At 45.6% G+C, this 19,240-nt stretch overlaps 1 protein-coding gene across 11 annotated transcripts in view; it reads left to right on the top strand.

Moving 5' to 3' along the window:
• Add1 (adducin 1) overlaps positions 1–19,240 on the top strand; it is a 62,056-nt gene that overhangs the window by 23,891 nt on the left and 18,925 nt on the right. For all 11 annotated transcript variants that reach the window (XM_042670981.1, XM_042670983.1, XM_042670991.1 and 8 more), the window contains exons 2-8: positions 2,307–2,521; positions 5,019–5,181; positions 7,983–8,134; positions 13,786–13,866; positions 14,332–14,481; positions 18,645–18,788; positions 18,886–18,984. In XM_042670981.1, coding sequence (XP_042526915.1) covers positions 2,327–2,521; positions 5,019–5,181; positions 7,983–8,134; positions 13,786–13,866; positions 14,332–14,481; positions 18,645–18,788; positions 18,886–18,984 — 984 coding nt within the window. In that variant the 5' untranslated portion in view covers positions 2,307–2,326. The remainder of the gene's footprint in view (positions 1–2,306; positions 2,522–5,018; positions 5,182–7,982; positions 8,135–13,785; positions 13,867–14,331; positions 14,482–18,644; positions 18,789–18,885; positions 18,985–19,240) is intronic.

Genomic DNA, 19,240 nt, shown 5'->3' with positions numbered 1-19,240 from the left:
GAAGACCGGTCCTCCCCTGTCGGGGATGGTCGTCCTCTTCAACCGAGCGCGCGGCTTTGGGAGGGACTCACGTGGAGCGGTGAGGGAGGAAGGGGACACCCGCCTAGCCAGCCAGAGCAGCCGAATCAACCCTGGCGATCAATGGGGTGACAGATGTCACAGCCAGATCACCCTCACATCCTTTTTGCTGGTTAATTGGAAATAAGAGTCTCATGGACTTTGCTGCACAGGCTGGCTTTGAACCTCTGTTGTTAGATCTCAGTATCCTACCAATGGCTTCTGAGACTACTCAGCTTGCCAGTTACTCCTCCTCCTCCGCCTCCTCCTTCTCTTTCTTTCCAGTACTAAGTTTGACCTAAGGGCCTTGAGCTTGCTCTGTGAGCACTCACCACTTGAGCCATGCCTTCACCTTTTAAATCAGGTAGGGTCTCTTTAGCCCAGGTGAACCTAGACAGAGATAATTTTTCTTCTGCTTCCTGCACCACCACACCAAGTGTTGATGCGGAATCTCACTAACTTTTTCTTCCTTGAGATTAACTACCATGGCTAGCTTTACTCAGGAAAATTTAATATTTATAATAACAAAACATAGAGAACCATTCTTTTTCTTTTTTTGGGGGGGGGGGGGTCCAGTCGTGGGGCCTGAACTCTGGGCCTGGGCGCTGTCCCTTAGCTCTTCAGCTCAAGGCTAGCGCTCTACCACTTGAGCCACAGCGCCACTTCCGGCTTTTTTCTTATGTGGTGCTGAGGAATGGAACCCAGGGCCTCATGCATGCAAGGCAAGCGCTATACCACTGAGCCACCTTCCCAGCCCCTAGAGAACCATTCTTGATGGCCTCTTCTATTCCCTCTTCTCAGTACATTTTCCTGCTCGCCTGTTTCCTCTTCTGCAGCTTTACTGCAGCTGTGTGTTGGCAGCTCCTAATGACGGAGGAATTCTGGGATGGTGGTAGTCTTGCGGAGCCTTTTTCATGCGTGTGAATCCAGATGTGCCAACAGCTTCTCTTCCACTGATCTGCGTGGGAAATTCTTTGTAGGATCACTACCAATACTTTTGGGGGAAGATAACAGAAATTGAAGCTTTCAGGTCGAGTGTGACAGAGAGCTTGTCTAGCATAAGACCTCTAGTTTAAAGCCGGAAGCTGGTGGCTTAGGCCTGAAATCCTAGCTACTCAGGAGGCTGAGATCTGAGGATCACAGTTCAAAGGCAGCATGGTCAGGAAAATATCTGAGACTCTTTATCTCCAAGTAATCACCAGAAAACTGGAAGTGGCACTGTGCCTCAAAGTGGTAGAGCACTAGTCTTGAGCAAAAGAGCCCAGAGACAGGACCCAGACCCTGAGTTTAAGCCTCATGACTGACAAAAAAAAGACCCAGTTTGGTTTCCAGTAAATAAAAATGAATGAATGAATCTTACAACATAAGGGAAGAAAGATAATCAGATTTTTTTTTTAAAGAATAAACTGAGTCAGGTGCCGGTGGCTCATGCCTGTAGTCCTAGCTACTTAGAAGGCTGAGATCTGAGGATCATGGTTTGAAGCCAGCCTGGGTAGAAAAGTCTCCTAGAGGCTCTTATTTCCAACTAACCACTCAAAACCTGGAAATGGCACTATGGCTCAAAGTGGTAGAGTGCTAGCCTTGAGCAAAAGAGCTCAGGGTCTGTGTCTTGAGTTCAAGTCCCACGACCGAACAATTAAAAAAAAAAAAAGCTCTGCCACTGTCGCCTCCTTCCCCTTCTCCTCCCCCTCCCTCTCCCCCCGCCCTCCTCTTCCTCTCTTGGGTGCTGTCCCTGAGCTCTTCAGTTCAAGGCAAGCCCTCTACCACTTTAGCCACAGTGCCACTTCCGGTTTGCTGGTGGTTAATTGGAGATAAGAGTCTCACGGACTCTGGGCTCTCCCCTGGCTGGCTTTGAACTGTGATCCTCAGATCTCAGCCTCCTGAGTAGCTAGGGTTACAGGTGTGAGCCACCAGTGCCCGGCTAAGCTGTGCTGCTTTCAGCTGGTTTCTGTGTGAGGATGAAACGTAGTCTTAATTTCTCTTTGGATTGTCAGAGGACACAGCATCTTCATTAGTTAGATTGTTCGCTTGTGGTCTGCTGAATAACAGCCAAAGACGAAATGCCCCATTGGTTAGTGGAGAATGGAGATTGGCTGAAAGCCACAGCTTCCGAAGCTACAAAGAAGCCTCACAGTTCAGGCCATGGCGTCCTCTCATTGAAGATTGAGCTTATGAGGCTAGTGTGCTTATCATGAACTGTACTGAGTGTTGATTTGAAAGTAATCTTTCTTTTTACTTTGATTCTGTAGGAGCCTAGAAAGTCTGTGCAATGAATGGTGATACTCGGGCTGCAGTGGTGACCTCACCACCTCCAGCTACCGCCCCTCACAAGGAGAGGCACTTTGACAGAGTGGATGAGAACAATCCAGAGTACTTGCGGGAGAGGAACATGGCACCAGACCTTCGCCAGGACTTCAATATGATGGAGCAAAAGAAGAGGGTGTCCATGATTCTACAGAGTCCTGTAAGAAAAGGGTTTTCTTTTACCAGACATAGTCTTCCCTCTTCTGATACTGCAGGTCTTATGCCCTGTTGAATGAGTGGTCTAGTGAGTTTGTCTTAACACAGCAAACCAGTGCCTCATATATATATATATATATATATATATATATATATATATATATATATATATATATATATATATGATTTTTGAAAGAATTCAGTTTACTTCATGTTTTCACACATAATAAAAAATTCTAGTATCATAAAGGCTAGGAGGCATTTGTTTCTCCTTTTTACTATCATAACTGATCTCTGACATTATTTGTCATGATAAGTAGACTTGGGGTCCCCAGAGGGCTGATAGGTCTTTTCTACTGCTGAATTAGCAGCAGTACGTGTTGAGTGCTTACTGCAAGTATACTTAGTTTAGGCAATGAAAAACTAAAAATAAGTTTTGGATTCTTAAAAGTCCTAGAGAACTTGTAACTAACTACATGTGGATTTTTTTGGGGTGGGGGGAGGTGGAGGAGTTGGTCATGGGGCTTGAACTCAGGGCCGATGTCTTGGAGCTTTTGCACAAGGCCATAGTGCTCTACTTTTTGGTGGTTCATTGGATAAGAGTCTTAAGGAGTTTCTTGCCCAGCCTGTCTTCAAACAACAATCCTCAGATCTCAGCCTTCGGAGCAGCTAGGATTGTAGGTGTGAACCACCGGTGCCCTGCAGTAGGTTGTCTACATTGTTAACAGTAGTGACTTTATGGGGCTGGTAGTATGGCTCAAGTGGCAGAGCCTTTTGTCTAGCAAGTTTAAAACCCCGAGTCTAAATCCCACTACTGCAAAAACCAACAAACCAGTAATGACATATGTTAAATTCACTGGCAATCTATTGGACCTTTTGGCCTAAATTAGGATTATTTGACAAAAGATATATATTAGGGTTCATTTTCCCGCTTTGATTATTTAAGTTTTTGATTTTTGAGGTAGGGTCTTGTTATGTATCCCATCTGACTTGAATTTTGACATCCTCCTTTTTCAGCCTCCCAAGTGCTGGATTATAGGCATTTGCCACCAGCCCAGCTTTCTTTTTTCTTTTTCTACTTTATTTATTTTTTATTTTTTTTTTTTACATTAAAAAATTTTTTTTATTGTAAAGATACTATACAGAGGGTTACAGTTACATGAGCAAGGTAATGAGTACACTTCCTATTGAGCATTGTTACCCCCTCCATTGTTTTCCCCCTACTCTTCTACTTTAAAAGGTAAATTTACAAGCATTTTGGGTTGGGTGTCAGTGGCTCACACCTCTAATCCTAGCTACTCAGGAGGCTGAGATCTGAGGATCGCAGTTCAAAGCCAGCCTGGGCAGGAAGGTCTGTGAGACTCTTCTCTCCAATAAACCGGAAGTGGCTCTGTGGCTTAAGTGGTAGAGCGCTAGCCTTGAGCTAAAGAGCTGAGAGACAGCACCCAGGCCCAGAGTTCAAGCCCTATGACTGACCGAAAAATCAATCAATCAATAAATATAAGCATTTTGGAGAAAATATTGGAAAGCACAAAATAGAACATGAAACCTATTAATTTTATCACAGAGAATTAATTTACTTTTAGTCTTTTCCTGTGTTTATGAGGCACTATTTTGGTGGTACTAGGAATTTAACTTGGGTTCCATACCATGCTTGCTAGTAGGCCAGCCCTCCGTCGCTTGAGCCACGCCTCCAACTCTATGTGTAGCTTTCCATTTACAAATACAAAACACGACTATGTTAGTTTATAACCTCTGTATGTATGTTCACTACTGTGGCATGAGCTCAGGGACCTCGAGCTCTCACTGGCCTTTTCATTCATGGCTGACTCTTCACATTTGAACCATGCCCCAGTTCTAGCTTTGCTGGTTTGATTAGAGGTAAGAGTTGGAAGAATTTGTTTGCCCTGGCTGGTTCTGAACTTCTGTCCTCATATCTCACCCTCCTGAATAGCTAGAATTATAGCTGTGGGCCATTGGTACCCAGTTCCATGAGCCATTTTATGCCATTTAATTCGTGTGTGTGTGTGTGTGTGTGTGTGTGTGTGTGTGTGTGTGTGTGTGTGTGTGTGTGTTGGTCATGGTCTCACTGATTTTCCTGCCCAGGCTGGCTTTGAACCATGATCCTCAGATCTCAGCCTTTTGAGTAGCTAGGATTATAGGTTTGAGCCCCCAGTGCCTGGCTTTATTTAGTTTTTTATGTTGATGTGTACATAGAATTTTCAGCATATCTGTTCAGCTCTCTATTCTTTGAAATGTTTACTTTTGTATCAGTAATATTAAAGTGAGCATCATTATAAATAAAAATTTGAGCATATCCCTATTCTTTCCTTATAATAGAATTTCTATTCAGATCTTTAAGCTCTTACAAAGTCACTTGGCAGAAAAGATTGTATAAGTTTATATTCCTATTAGTCATGTCTGAGGATGATATCTGCTGTTCTGGCACTGCATGAAAAGACAAAAACTTGGTAAAAAAAGTGTTTTAATGTGCATTTTAGGCTTTCTGTGAAGAACTGGAGTCGATGATACAAGAACAATTTAAGAAGGGGAAGAACCCCACAGGTCTATTGGCGTTACAGCAGATTGCAGACTTCATGACCACCAGTGTACCGAATGTCTACCCAGCAGCCCCACAGGGAGGGATGGCTGCCTTAAACATGAGTAAGGAGCTCTTCATTCTGCCCTTCCAGTTCTACCAACTGAGCCAATCTGTCAGTCCTTGATGTTTGTATATGCTCTGTCAAATTCTAGGTAGCATTCTGAAGCTTTTCACGGAACTAGATGAGCATCTAACTATGTAATACATAATATTTACTATTTAGTCATAGTAAAAGGCTGTAAATTTGAAAAGTCTTGACTATCGATGGCCCTTAGTGTAAATTAATGGTACAAAAGGGTTTTATTATGACAATTATATAGTGCATATAATGTACTTTAATCAAATACAACCCACCAGTACTTTCATTTTTGGTAGTACTGGGGTTGTTAAACATAGACTTGAGCCATGACTTTAGCCCCTGCATATTGTTCTTTCCTAACCTTATTTCTTCTCCCTCTCATATTGAAACAGTTGTTAGCAGGTTTTGTTTTGCCGTTTTCTTAGACTTGCATACTGTATTTTTACTGTACTGACTTCACCCCTTCTCCCCTACCTATTTCCACTGTACCCCATCACTTCTTTATAGTCGTGTCTTACTATCATTGCTATGTTTAGTCTTCATATGAGTGAAGACTTGTGATTTCATCTTCAGATAATCTTCAGTTTCATCCATTTTCCTGCAAATGGTATCTTTCATTCTTAATTTCTTCTTTCTTTCTTTCTTTCTTTCTTTCTTTCTTTCTTTCTTTCTTTCTTTCTTTCTTTCTTTCTTTCTTTCTTTCTTTCTTTCTTTCTTTCTTTCTTTCTTTCTTTTCTTGTCTGTCTGTCTTTTTTGGTTGGTTGTAGGGCTTGAACTCAGGGCCTGGGAGCTGTCCCTGAGTGCTTTAGTTCAAGGCTAGTGCTCTACCACTTTGATCTCAGCCTCCTGAGTAGCTAGGATTACAGGCGTGAGCCACTGGCTCACTGCGTTTTGAAGAATCACATTTAATTGCTTGATGAGATTTCCTTCCTGGAATCTATTGGCCACTAGTTTAGGTATTCATATTCACATAGGTTTTTTTTTTTTTTTTTTTTTGGTCATGGGGTTTAAACTCTGGGCCTGGGCAGTGTCCCTGAGCTCTTCAGTTCAAGGTGAGTGCTTTACCACTGGAGCCACAGCACCACTTCTGGTTTTCTGGTGGTTAATTGGAGATAAGAGTCTGGCAGACCTTCCTGCCCTGGCTGGCTTTGAACTGTGATCCACAGATCTCAGCCTCCTGAGTAGCTAGGATGATAGGCATGAGCCATCAGTGCCCAGCTGATATTACTGATTTTTTTTAATATTTGAAATACATATAGACATACAAGATTATTCGCTAACTTTTTTCTTTTTTCTCTTTCTTTTTCCCTATTCTGGGGTTATAACTCTGAGCTTGAGCCATACCTCCAACCATTTTTGTTCTGGTTATTTTGAAATACTGTCTTATTGCCTGGGCTGGTGTGGACTGTGGCCTCCTATTTGTGCTTTGTGCCATCGCTGAGATGCTGAGGTGCATGCTAGCCATGCACAGATACTTGCTGAAATGGGGTCTGACAAGCCTCTTGCTTGCTGAGGCCTTGAATCATGATGTTCCCGGTTTTCTTTTTTTTTTTCTTTTTTCTTTCTTTTTTTTTTTTTTTTTTTTTGCTGGCCTGGGGCTTGAATTTGGCCTGGGCACTGTCCCTGAGCTTTTGTGCTCAAGGCTAGCACTCTACTACTTGAGTCACAGCTCCACTTCTGGTTTTTTTTGTGTGGTTAATGGAAATAAGAGTCTCATGGACTTTTCTGTCTAGGCTAGCTTCAAATTGTGATCTGCATATCTTAGCTTGCTGAGTAGCTAGGATTAGAGGTGTGACCCACCCGGGTGTAGCTCATTAAGTAAGTACTTTTTAATCTATGTTCATGAGAAGCATTGGTCTGCTTTTGGCTTTTTTTGTATCTTATAATGACTTTGTGTGGTTTTGGTAGCAAGGTAATGCTGACTTCACACAGTAGTGAGTATCTTGAAGAGTTTGTATAGAACTAGTGTTATTTTTTCCTTAAATGTTTGAATTCACAGTACCATTTGGACCTAGAGTTTTCTTTATGGAAACTACAAATTCAGGGTAATAGAAATAGGGCTGTTCAGGGTATCTGTTTCTTTTGTAGTGAGCTTTGGTAGGTTGTATCTTTCAAAGACTGCATTTCATCTCCGTTCAAGAATTTGCTGCCACCATTTCCCTATCATCCCTCTGCTGATGTGTTAGTGCTTCATGGCATATTGTGGTTTTTTTCTGTCTACCCTCTTTCCCAGGCAAATACAGCTAGAGATTTATTTTGAAATCTATTTTAAATCTTGTATACCTTCTCAAAGTTTTTTTTTAATGTAATCAAGAATCTTTAATTAGGGGCTGGGAAGTTTGCTCAGTGCTACAGCGCTTGCCTTGCATGCCTGAGGCCCTGGGTTCGATTCCTCAGCACCACATAAGCAAAAAGAAAAAAAAAGAAATGAAGAATATAATTAAAGATTTTTTTTTTGGGTCCGGTCTGGGCCGGGGCACTGTCCCTCAGCTCTTCAGCTCAAGGCTAGTGCTCTACCACTTGAGCTACAGCGCCACTTCCGGCTTTTTCTTTTTGCTTATGTGGTGCTGAGGAATCGAACCCAGGGCCTCAGGCATGCAAGGCAATTGCTCTACCACTGAGCCATCTTCCCAGACCTTTGCTACTTATTTCTAAGTTATACATGAATACTGAAGAGCATCATTGAGACTTTATGGTCTACTATGGAAGATAACTTCCTTAGAACCATTATTTGATCTGCATTGGACAAGGAGTGTTAGTATTTGCATTTTGTTTTGATTTCAGGTCTTGGTATGGTGACTCCTGTGAATGACCTCAGAGGGTCTGACTCCATCGCATATGACAAAGGAGAAAAATTACTGCGGTGCAAGCTGGCAGCATTTTATAGACTGGCCGATCTCTTCGGGTGGTCTCAGCTTATCTACAATCACATCACAGTGAGTAGTAACTGAGGGATGAGCGAACTGTTACCAGCTCCTTTGTTCTGAAGAAGGGATGTGGGCCTAGTGTGAGTGAGTCTTAGAAAGCCTTCTTAGATGTCTTGCTACAGAAAATAAGAATGGAGGAGTTGGCAAGTACTAGCTTATCAGAACAGTAACTTGCGTGCGTGAGTGTGAGTGTGAATGTGTGTGTGTGTGTGTGTGTGTGTTTTGGCCGTAATGGAGTTTGAATTAAGAGCTTGGGGCTTATAAGCACCTGAGCCCTGCCTTCAGCCCTTTTTTGCCTTAGTCACTTTTTTTTGGTTGGGGCCTTATAATTTTGTCCAGGGCCACCCTTGGATTGAAATCCTCCTACTTAAGAGTTTCACATAACTGGACTCATGTCAGCTTATGTGCTGAGGTAGAGGTCTTGCTGCTGTTTTGCTAAGGCTTGCCTCAAATTTGGATCCTTCTGATCTCTGCCTCCCAGGCTGCTGGGATTAGAGGTGAGCACCACTACACTCCACAATTTATAAAAATATTTTTGAGGTATTGAGGATTGGGTCCACACTAGATAAGTACCACTTGAGCTATCCCCGAAGCCCTTTTTGTTTTTGAGTCTTACTACTACCCTTGCTTGTACTGGCCTCAACTCATAATCCTTGTGCCTTCATATGTAAAGTAGTTCTTTAAAACTTCTTTCTTAGCTGGGTGCTGGTGGTTCACACCTGTAATCTGAGCTACTCAGGAGGTTGACATCTGAGGATTGGGGTTCAAAGCCAGCCCTGGCAGAAAAGTCCTTATGAGATTCTTTTTTTTTTTTGGGTCCGGTCATGAGGCCTGAACTCTGGGCCTGGGCTCTGTCCCTCAGCTCTTCAGCTCAAGGCTAGTGCTCTACCACTTGAGCCACAGCGTCACTTCCGGCTTTTTTTCTTTTTGCTTATGTGGTGCTGGGGAATCGAACCCAGGGCCTCAGGCATGCAAGGCAAGTGCTCTACCACTGAGCCACCTTCCCAGCCCCCCTTATGAGAGACTCTTATCTCCAATTAACCACTCAGAAACCGGAAGTGATGCTGTGGCTCATAGTGGTAGAGCACTAGCCTTGAGCACAAAGAGGCTCAGGGACAGCACCGAGGCCCCGAGTTCAAGCTCTAACCTGACAAAAGATTAAAAACAAAACAAAACTTACTTTTGGCATGCTAATCTAACCAGTGGGTATACGCTGAGTTACAGGCAGTTTTGGTTTATTTGTTTTCTCTCAGTTGTGGGGCTTGAACTCAGGGCCTGGGTGCTGTCCCTGAGCCTCAAGGCTAGCACTCTATCACTTGTGCCACAGCACCATCTCTGGATATTGAGTGGTTAATTGGAGATAAGGGTCTCATGGGAAGTTTTGTGGCCTTGAACCACAACCCTCAGATCTCAGTCGCCTGTGTAGCTAGGATTACAGGTGTCAGCCACCAGCTCCCAACTTGGCAGGTTTTTTTTGTTTTTTGTTTTGCCAGTCCTGGGGCTTGAACTCAGGGCCTGGGCACTGTCCCTGAGCTTTTCTTGCTCAAAGCTAGCACTCTACCACTTGAGCCACAGCGCCACTTCAGATTTTTTTCTTTATGTGGTACTGAGGAATCAAACCCAGGGCTTCATGCATGCTAGGTAAGCACTCTACCACCAAGCCACATTCTCAGCCCCCAGTTTGGCAGTTCTAAGAGTAGAAATCTTTCCTTCTGGACTGACCAGTCTTCTGCAGATTAAACCATTTTTGTGTAATATCAGGACCTCTCTTTTCTTCGATTCATTCCTGTAGCAAACATTATTGGGTATCTGCTTTCTCTGTACCAGGCATCTAATGGGTCTGTTAGTGTGAAGCTCGGGTCCTGGCTTGTAGATGGTCCCTCCCACATCCCAACCCATAGTGCGTTATTTGCTCTCCTTGGTCTACCTTACTTTCATGGCCCATCCTTCCATTCCAACTTTTGCCAATCCTGTGCTGCCCCTCCCTGTGAGCAACAGATCCTTCTGCAGAAAGCCTCACAACAAAACCTGTGGACTTTCTGCAAAGATTTACAACCCCAGGGGTTGTAGACTTACAACCTCAGCCCCGCACACCAGCTACAGGGCAGGCTTCTCTTGCAAGGGCGTTGATAGACTGCACTGCTGTCCTTGAAACATCTGCAGATGCAGTGTGCATGCTTTATAATCCCGGCTACTCAGGAGGCTGAGCCAGGAGGCAGGGGACTGCAACTTCAAGGCCAATCTGAGTAATTGTAGCAAGATACCATCTCAAAGTAACGTGTGTGCCTGTGTGCACATGCATGTGCATGTGTGTGTGCTGGTCCTGGGGCTTGAATTTAGGGCCTGGGTGCTCTGTCTGAGCTCTTTTGCTCAAGACTAGCACTCTACTACTTGAGCCACAGCTCCACTGCTGCCTTTTTTGGTGCTTAATTGGAGATAAGATTCTCACAAAATTTCATGCCAAAGCTGGTTTCGAACCTCAGTCCTCAGATCTTAGCCTCCTAAGTAGTTAGGATTATAGTTGTGAGCCACTGGCACCCAGCCCAAAGTAACTTAAAAAATTTTTTTTAATGGCTTGGGAGTGTAACTCAGTGATAAAAGAGTCTTTGCTTAGCATGCATGAGATCCTGGGTTTAATCACCAGTATTACGTACAATACAAAACAAAAACCCTCTTGGTTTTCTCTGAGAAGAATGACTTCATCGTGGCACAGAAAATATGGGAGCTGTGACTGATATTCATAGTCATGCTGTGTCTCACTGCCTGTTACAGTGCCCTGCTTGTGACCACAGCTGTCCTCTTTGCTGCAACTCCATTGCCTTCTGTCTTTTTAGATTTTTTTTTTGTTGGTTGTGGGCCTAAACTCCAGGCCTGGGCACTGTCCCTCAGGGCTTCAGCTCAAGGCTAGCGCTCTACCACTTGACCCATAGCACCACTTCCAGCTTTTTCTGCTTATGTGGTGCTAAGGAATCAAACCCAGGGCCTCATGTGTGCAAGGCAAGCGCTCTACCACTGAGCCACCTTCCCAGCCCTCTTTTTAGATTCTTAAGGTATTAGCTTGTCTTCCTCCTTCCTTCCCTCCCTTCATAATAGCTTTTTTTCTTTGTAAAGTTGCTCCAATCACTTGTTGTGTTTTGTTTTGTTATTTCATGTCTCTAATTGATATTTTATGTCTAAAGAAAATTTATAATCCTGCCAATACTCCTGTCTCTCCTGAGGCAAGCAGTGCTAGAAACTGCTTGTGTTGCTTGAACCCTCTCTGTGCTCACGCATGTTTTTCCAAAATGAGGACTGTTAAAGCTCCGGGGTATTAGTCTAGGTCCCACCTGAGTCTGCTGCTGCGGTGACTTTCCCAAATGTATGCTGAGCATGAGGTGCACTCAAGGTGGTGCGGAGTGTGCACCTCTTGTTATTGTCTGGCTACCCAGAGGCCTTCATCCTTCCGAGGGCAATGCAGGACCAAGAATGTGCTGGAAACAGCCTTCTAGCCAGCCAGTAGGGTGAACGCCTTACCTGAGCTGAAATCACTGCACTCAAATTGTCAACAGGAACTCATTCGGGCATTTTGGTACTTGGTTAGTGGGTCCAGGTAACCTGACTTAGGTGCTGGCTCAGTTCTTGGTGCCAGCTGGGAGGTTGCTGATCTCTCTGTGTCTCCTACCTGTTAGAACATTCTAGAGATTTGATAGTGAACGGTTACCTAAAAATTAGTTCCATGAGGATGTTATGGCTAAAAAGGAAATGTATCTCATGGTTTTAATTGTAGCTTCCTTCATATTCTTGGTAAATTTGAAAATGCTGTTTACCACTAGCCCTGTATGGATTTTACTTTAATAACTTTGACTCATTTAAACCTCATCCCCCCTCCCGCCTCCCCCCTCCCCCCGCAATCATTTAGGAATTGGCAAAATTGGAATGTTTGTTAAGTGTTTATTTTTCTCTGAGTGTTCTAGTTGGATCTTAATACGGACTAAAAAGAAATACCCTGACTTGTGAAATAATAACCCTTCTATACATCACCTTTATAATAACGAAAAAGAAAAAGAAAAAAACCCCAAGATACTCAAAGTGCTTCTTAGATCTTATGAACTAGAACTAGAGAATCTTTGAGGAAAAATAACTTTTAGAAGTATTTCAAAGCCGAGTTCCAGTGGCTTATGCCTGTAGTCCTAGCTACTCAGAAGGTTGAGATCTGGTTCAAAGCCAGCCCAGGAAGAAAAGTCTCTGTGAGACTCTTATCTCCAGTTAGCCACTCAAAAAACTAGAAGCATTGCTGTGGCTCAAGTGGTAGGGTGCTAGACTTGAGCACAGAGAGGCTCAGGGGCACCACCCAGACCCTGAGTTCAAGCCTCACAACCAACAGAGAGGGAGAGGGAGAAGGGAAGAGGGAGAGAGGTTTTTTGGCTTTTTTCCGCTTTTGGTTTATTGTTTATGACTTCATGGACACTGAAGAGATAGGGTGTGTAGTGATAGTGTTGTCAGTGCACAAGGTCATGCTGCCTTTCTTTGAAAGAGGGTCAGAGGGATTTCCTCCTAAGAGGATTTAGAAGTGCTATCAGTATGTTGGCAGATGAGAGAGGGGTCTGAAGTCAAGCTTTGTTTTAGATTTGCATCTGATTTAGAGAAGCCTTTGGGAGAGGAGGTGCAGCCAGGGCAGCCCCGAGCATCATTCCCTCCAGTGTCTGGCTGGTAGCTTGGCTTTTCTGTCCTGGTAGTGATGGATGGTCTCAGGATTTGGCTCCTTCAGAACCTAGCAGGTGCTTGTACAGACACAGCTCCACCCTACACTCCAAGGGAGGCTAAATGAAGGTCTTGACTGGGCCTCCCAGTGGCCACACTCTGCATAGGGAATGTGTTGGTGATCTCTGCAGAATTGGGCTGCAAGTGGCTGGAGGGTCTCCCCTCCACGCGGTGGGTGCAGTGGACAGGCGGGCGGAGGGTCTCTCCTCCACACAGAGGGTTCAGTGGACAGGCGGGCGGAGGGTCTCCACACAGAGGCTGCAGTGAACAGGCGGGCGGAGGGTCTCCACACAGAGGCTGCAGTGAACAGGCGGGCGGAGGGCCTCCCCTCCACATAGAGGGTGCAGTGAACAGGCAGGCGGAGGGTCTCCACATAGAGGGTGCAGTGGACAGGCGGGTGGAGGGTCTCTCCTCCACACAGAGGGTGCAGTGAACAGGCAGGCGGAGGGTCTCCACACAGAGGGTGCAGTGGACAGGCGGGCGGAGGGTCTCCACACAGAGGCTGCAGTGAACAGGCGGGTGGAGGGTCTCCACACAGAGGGTGCAGTGGACAGGCGGGCGGAGGGTCTCCACGCGGCGGGTGCAGTGGACAGGCCAAGGTAAACTTTTCTGAAATGTTATTTTCTTCTGTCCATGTTACTTCCCTGAGGAGTGACACCATTTGACCTCAGAGGTCAGTAATGTTGACCTGTTGGTTCTCTGTAAAGTCAGTTTGCACTAATATGACTAATAGCAAATGTACTTAATAGTTAATTTGCTTATACACTATAAGAAGGTAACGTCCCAGTGCCTCTTAGCTTAGTAACAGTCTCTGTGTTCAGGTACCTCCTTGTGGGGTTCACCCAGGAATTAGTAGCCTGAATGAGACCCAGGTAACTCCAGTTGGACTTTTGGGCTAACTCAAGTCATTTTCCCCACAGGCCAGAGTGAACACAGAGCAGGAACACTTCCTCATTGTGCCTTTTGGGCTTCTCTACAGCGAAGTGGCGGCCTCCAGCTTGGTGAGAACGCCTTCTCCTTGGCAGCCATCTGCATGGATCGCATGACATCCAAGACACGGGCGCACAGCCAGCTGTGTGAGACTGTGTCGAGATTCAAGAAATGGGAGCACAGGGGCTGGGAAGGTGGCTCAGTGGTAGAGCACTTGCCTTGCATGCATGAGGCCCTGGGTTCGATTCCTCAGCACCACACAAGCAAAAAGAAAAAAGCCAGAAGTGGCATTGTGGCTCAAGTGGTAGAGCGCTAGCCTTGAGCTGAAGAGCTGAGGGACAGCGCCCAGGCCCAGAGTTCAGGCCCCACGACCAGACCAAAAAAAAAAAAGAAAGAAATGGGAGCATAAAGTCAAACAGAGGACATTGTGATTATTTAGAGAAGAACCTCTGAAAGAAGTTCCGAACACTTTGACCTTGGCTTTTAGTTCCCATCTAGGGTAACTCTGAGTCCTTCTAATTTTTGTTTATGTTCAGGTTAAGATCAATCTTCAAGGAGATGTTGTGGATCGTGGAAGCACTAACCTGGGCGTCAACCAGGCTGGCTTCACCTTGCATTCTGCAATCTATGCAGCACGCCCAGACGTGAGGTGCATCGTGCACATTCACACACCGGCCGGGGCTGCGGTGAGTGTGCGGCCTCAGCCTCCTGTGTCAGAACTGCATTTGGAGAGTTTCACACTTCCTTCACTTTCTCTCCCTCCCTCCCTCCCTCCCTCCCTCTCTCCCTCCCTTCCTGCTTGAATTCCAGGCTTTGGGCACTATCCCTGAGCTTTTTTTTTTTTTTTACTCAAGTCTAGCACTCTACCACTTCAAGCCACAGTTCCACCTCTGGTTTTCTGGTGGTTAATTGGCGATAAGAGTCTCATGGACTTTCCTGGCCAGGCTGGCTTTGAACCGTGATCCTCAGATCTGTTTCCTGAGTAGGATTACAGGCATGACCCACCAGCACCTGGCACTGACTTTCTTTCTTTCTTTCTTTTTTTTTTTTTCTTTCAGGTAAGGGGTAGGTTTATTCATCGTTCCGGCTGGCACCAGGCCATGTTGGCCCTCCACATGGCTGGGAAAGGCCTGGGAAAGAGAGAGAGCTGGGAAAGAGAGGGCTGAGAAAGAGAAGAGAGCTAGAAAAAGAGAAAAAGAAGGAAAGATCTGAGAAAGAGCTAGAAAAGAGCAGAGAGCGGCACTGACTTTCTTAAAATAACTTTTTTTTTTTGGCCAGTCCTGGGGTTTGAACTCAGGGCCTGGGCACTGTCCCTGAGCTTCTTTGTTGCTCAAGGCCAGCACTCTCCCACTTGAGCCACAGCACCACTTCTAGCTTTTTCTATGTATGTGGTTCTGAGGAACTGAACCCAGGGCTTCATGTGCTAGCATCACATGCCAGGCAAACACTTTGTCTTCCCAGCCCTTTTTCTCTTAAGGAAATCACTTGTTACCTAATTTCTGTAAAAGCTATAACACATCTGACCATGTCCATTAGACTTAACACTCAGAGAATCATAAAGGGCTGCGGAATGACAGCAGCAAACAGGGACTGAGACAAGAGGAGCAGGACAGGTGTGGGGTGGATGATGCTGGACACACAGGGAGGGGTCTAGGCGATGCAAGGGACTAGACTGGCATGTTGACCAGCTAGGGGTGAGGGAGACCATCCTACCCAGCTGCCCCCAGTGGATCACGATTGGGCAGAGACATAGTTGGTGTGGCTGTCAGGAGACCGGCTGCCACAGCTAGATGCTCCCAGAGCCTACTTGGGTTATCCTGCAAGTTCTTTCTTCTGGTAGAAGTAAGCTGTCCTAAGGAGGGGCACGTGCGTGTACAGTAGTCTGTTCGGAGGGAAGGAGTGCTTTTTATCACCATTTTTACCGTAAGAACATTGGGGGCCCTGAGGCTGAGTGGTAGAGCGCTCACCCAACATGCACAAGGACCTGGGACTGGTCCCCAGCACGGAGGGCTGTGTGTGACGCATGCTAGTGTGTGTCCTCACTCACTAGGAATGTATTTTCATCTGTCTGGATGAGTTGGTTTTTGTTCATCTTGGGAGATTTGGTCTGTTGCCAGACTGACTTTCAGCTTCTAGGCTCGAGTGATCCTCTCACCTGAGCCTCCTGAGGAGCTGGGGCTGTGTGCACCACCACCACACACAGAGAGCTGCCTGGAGTGTTTAGGTGAATGTTAGCTCTGGTTTATTTATTTCACTTTTAAACATACCTTTAAAATATTATTTTTTTTTTTCATTTTTGTCGGTTCTGGGGCCTGAACTCTGGGCCTGGGCGCTTTCCCTCAGCCCTTCAGCTCAAGGCTAGCGCTCTACTACTTGAGCCACAGCACCACTTCCGGCTTTTTCTGCTTATATGGTGCTGAGGATTAGAACCCAGGGCCTCAGGTATGCAAAGCAAGCGCTCTACCACTGAGCCACCTTCCCAGCCCAAGTTTAATATTATTTTAAAGACAAGTTCTCTCCTACAACTTCAGCTTTCTGAATGTTGGGATTACAGTCATGGACCACCACCCCTGGCTGAACATATGGTTTTGATATTGACAGAAGAATGTTATCAGATATGTCATTCTTTGGATGATGTCATTTTTTTCCCAAAGAATGCTTTCCAACCACTAAAATATCTGTAGATTTCCTTTCCTTTTTTTCTTTCTTTTTTTTCCTTGTTTTTTTCTTGGTCATGGGACTTGAACTCTGGATCATTGTCTCTGAGCTTTTCAGCTCAAGGCTAGTGCTCTACTATTTGAGCCACAGCACCACTTCCAGTTTTCTGCTGGTTAATTGTGGATAAGAATCTCACAGACGGGGCTGGGAAGGTGGCTCAGTGGTAGAGCGCTTGCCTTGCATGCCAGAGGCCCTGGGTTTGATTCCTCAGCACCACATAAGCAAAAAGAAAAAAGCCGGAAGTGGCGCTGTGGCTCAAGTGGTAGAGTGCTAGCCTTGAGCTGAAGAGCTCAGGGACAGCGACCAGGCCCAGAGTTCAGGCCCCACGACCGGACAAAAAAAAAAAAAAAAAAGAATCTCACAGACTTTCCTGCCTGGGCTGGCTTTGAACCGTGGTCCTCAGATCTCAGCCTCTTGAATAGCTAGGATTACAGGCGTGAGCCACTGATGTCCGGCTGTAAAGTTTTAAGAACCATTTGAACAGGTTTGAGAATGTGGTTTTCAACAGCTACCCTGCAGTGTTTGCTGTCAGGGCCAGGCGTGGTAGTTTACGCCGCCAGCACTAAGTGGGAGAGGCATGGGGATTACCAGTCCCAGACAGCCTGGGATACATGGTGACCAGCTCTAAGACAAAAGGAAAAAGGTTGTCAGGCCTGGGTGTGTAGCTTAGTGAGGGAGTGCTCGCTCCGCACAAGGACCTGCCTGGAAGTTCCTAGTACTTTACAAACAGTGCAAAATAAGTTTTTGCTTGAGCTTGATGAGGAAATTCCTTTTTCTTTCCTTTTCTTTGGTAATTGATTTTAAGATGGGCTCCCGCTGTGTGTTCCAAGCTGGCCTTCAACTCAACAGTCCTCAGTCTCATCTTCCTAAATGTTGGGACCACAGCGACTGTCACCTCCAGCTAGGAAATTTCTCGTATGAGAGCTGATAGGAGGAAAGGAATTAAATGTGGCATTATATTTTTAAATTAACTTTTCTTTTTTTTTTAATCTTTTTTTTTGGGTCCGCTCGTGGGGCCTGAACTCTGGGACTCAGCTCTTCAGCTCAAGGCTAGCGCTTTACCACTTGAGCCACAGCACCACTTCCAGCTTTTTTTTCCTGCTCATGTGGTGCTGAGGAATCGAACCCAGGGCCTTAGGCATGCAAAGCAAGCGCTCTACCACTGAGCCACCTTCCTAGCCCCTTAAATTAAGTTTTCTCTGGAATTGTTCCCATCGGAAATATTTGAATCATGAGTCTAGAAACCTAAAGCTGCATTCTGTACAAGATCTTCAAAATTAGCATATCTTTTTTTTTTTTTGCCAGTCATGGGGCCTGAGCTCTGGGCCTGGGCGCTGTCCCTCAGCTTTTCAGCTCAAGGCTAGAGCTCTACCACTTGAGCCACAGCGCCACTTCTGGCTTTTTCTGCTTATGTGGTGCTGAGGAATCGAACCCAGGGCCTCATGCATGCAAGGCAAGTGCTCTACCACTGAGCCACCTTCCCAGCCCCAAAATGATCATATCTTAAGGCCAACATGGGGCATTTTAGGAGATTTTTCAGAAATAACATAAACACTTAGATTTTTTTACTTGAAGATTCACTTAAACAAGTGTAGAAAAATCATCAAGTATGATTGTCCTCAAAATTTTAATCTAGTTTTTATGTTCTTAAATACAGCCTAAGAGAAAAGTGCACCAGTCTTCCAGCATGTGCAGTTGTCCTTGGAGACAGTGGTGGTGTACAGGACCTGTCATGCGCCTCTGTGCCCGGCCACACTCCCTGTGCCCGCCTTGCACAGAATCCACAATCAGTGGAAAGTCTCTGATGTGGATTTTCTCCTATGCTCTTCCAGGTGTTGATGGGGCCCCAAAAGTTTATCGGTTCATTATTTCCACGAAGAAAACAAAATAGAATATCACCTCTTTTGTTGTATCTCTGTGTGTGTTAAGAGTTTCAGCTTGGGGCTGGGAAGCTGGCTCAGTGGTAGAGTGCTTGCCTTGCAAGCATGAGGCCCTGGGTTCGATTCCTCAGCACCACATAAGCAGAAGTAAAACAGAAGTGGCGCTGTGATTCCAGTGGTAGCGCGCTCGCCTGGAGCGTTTCAGCTTAGCTCTGGCTTTTCTTCCCACCTGGTCTTGCCATGGTCTCTAGGTGTCCGCGATGAAGTGTGGGCTCTTGCCCATCTCCCCAGAGGCGCTCTCTCTTGGAGAAGTGGCTTATCATGACTACCACGGCATTCTGGTAGATGAGGAGGAAAAAGTCTTGATTCAGAAAAATCTCGGGCCTAAAAGCAAGGTCAGTGGGCATCTCATCAGGAGTTCAATAATGGAGGAGGAGCACGGGGAGTATCCATCTTCTCACCTAGATCCACAGAGCTGCACTTTCCCCTCAGGTTCTTATTCTCCGGAATCACGGGCTCGTGTCAGTTGGAGAGAGTGTCGAGGAGGCCTTCTATTACATCCATAACCTCGTGGTCGCGTGTGAGATCCAGGTAGGTGATGGCAGTCCATCCGGTCTGGGCCATTTCCAGGATTCATGTAGATTTTCTGATACTTGTCTAGCAGGCTGAACCTTTGAGCTCTCTCCGCTAATGATGAGCTCATAGATTGGAACTTGAGAGGGACAAATTCCAATTCAGTGATTTAAATTAAATGGTTCTAGGCTTTGGACTGTCTTGTTTTTCATTTTTCACATATATAAGTGGCTAGCATTTAAGGCATAGTGTGTGCCAGGCTCTCAAGTATGTC

This window comes from Dipodomys spectabilis, unplaced genomic scaffold (genome assembly GCF_019054845.1).
Source record: "Dipodomys spectabilis isolate Male_0828 unplaced genomic scaffold, ASM1905484v1 ptg000594l, whole genome shotgun sequence".
In the NCBI taxonomy this organism is placed as follows: domain Eukaryota; kingdom Metazoa; phylum Chordata; class Mammalia; order Rodentia; family Heteromyidae; genus Dipodomys; species Dipodomys spectabilis.
Note: the sequence above shows the minus strand (reverse complement) of the source record. Positions and strands in the feature narration are given on the sequence as shown.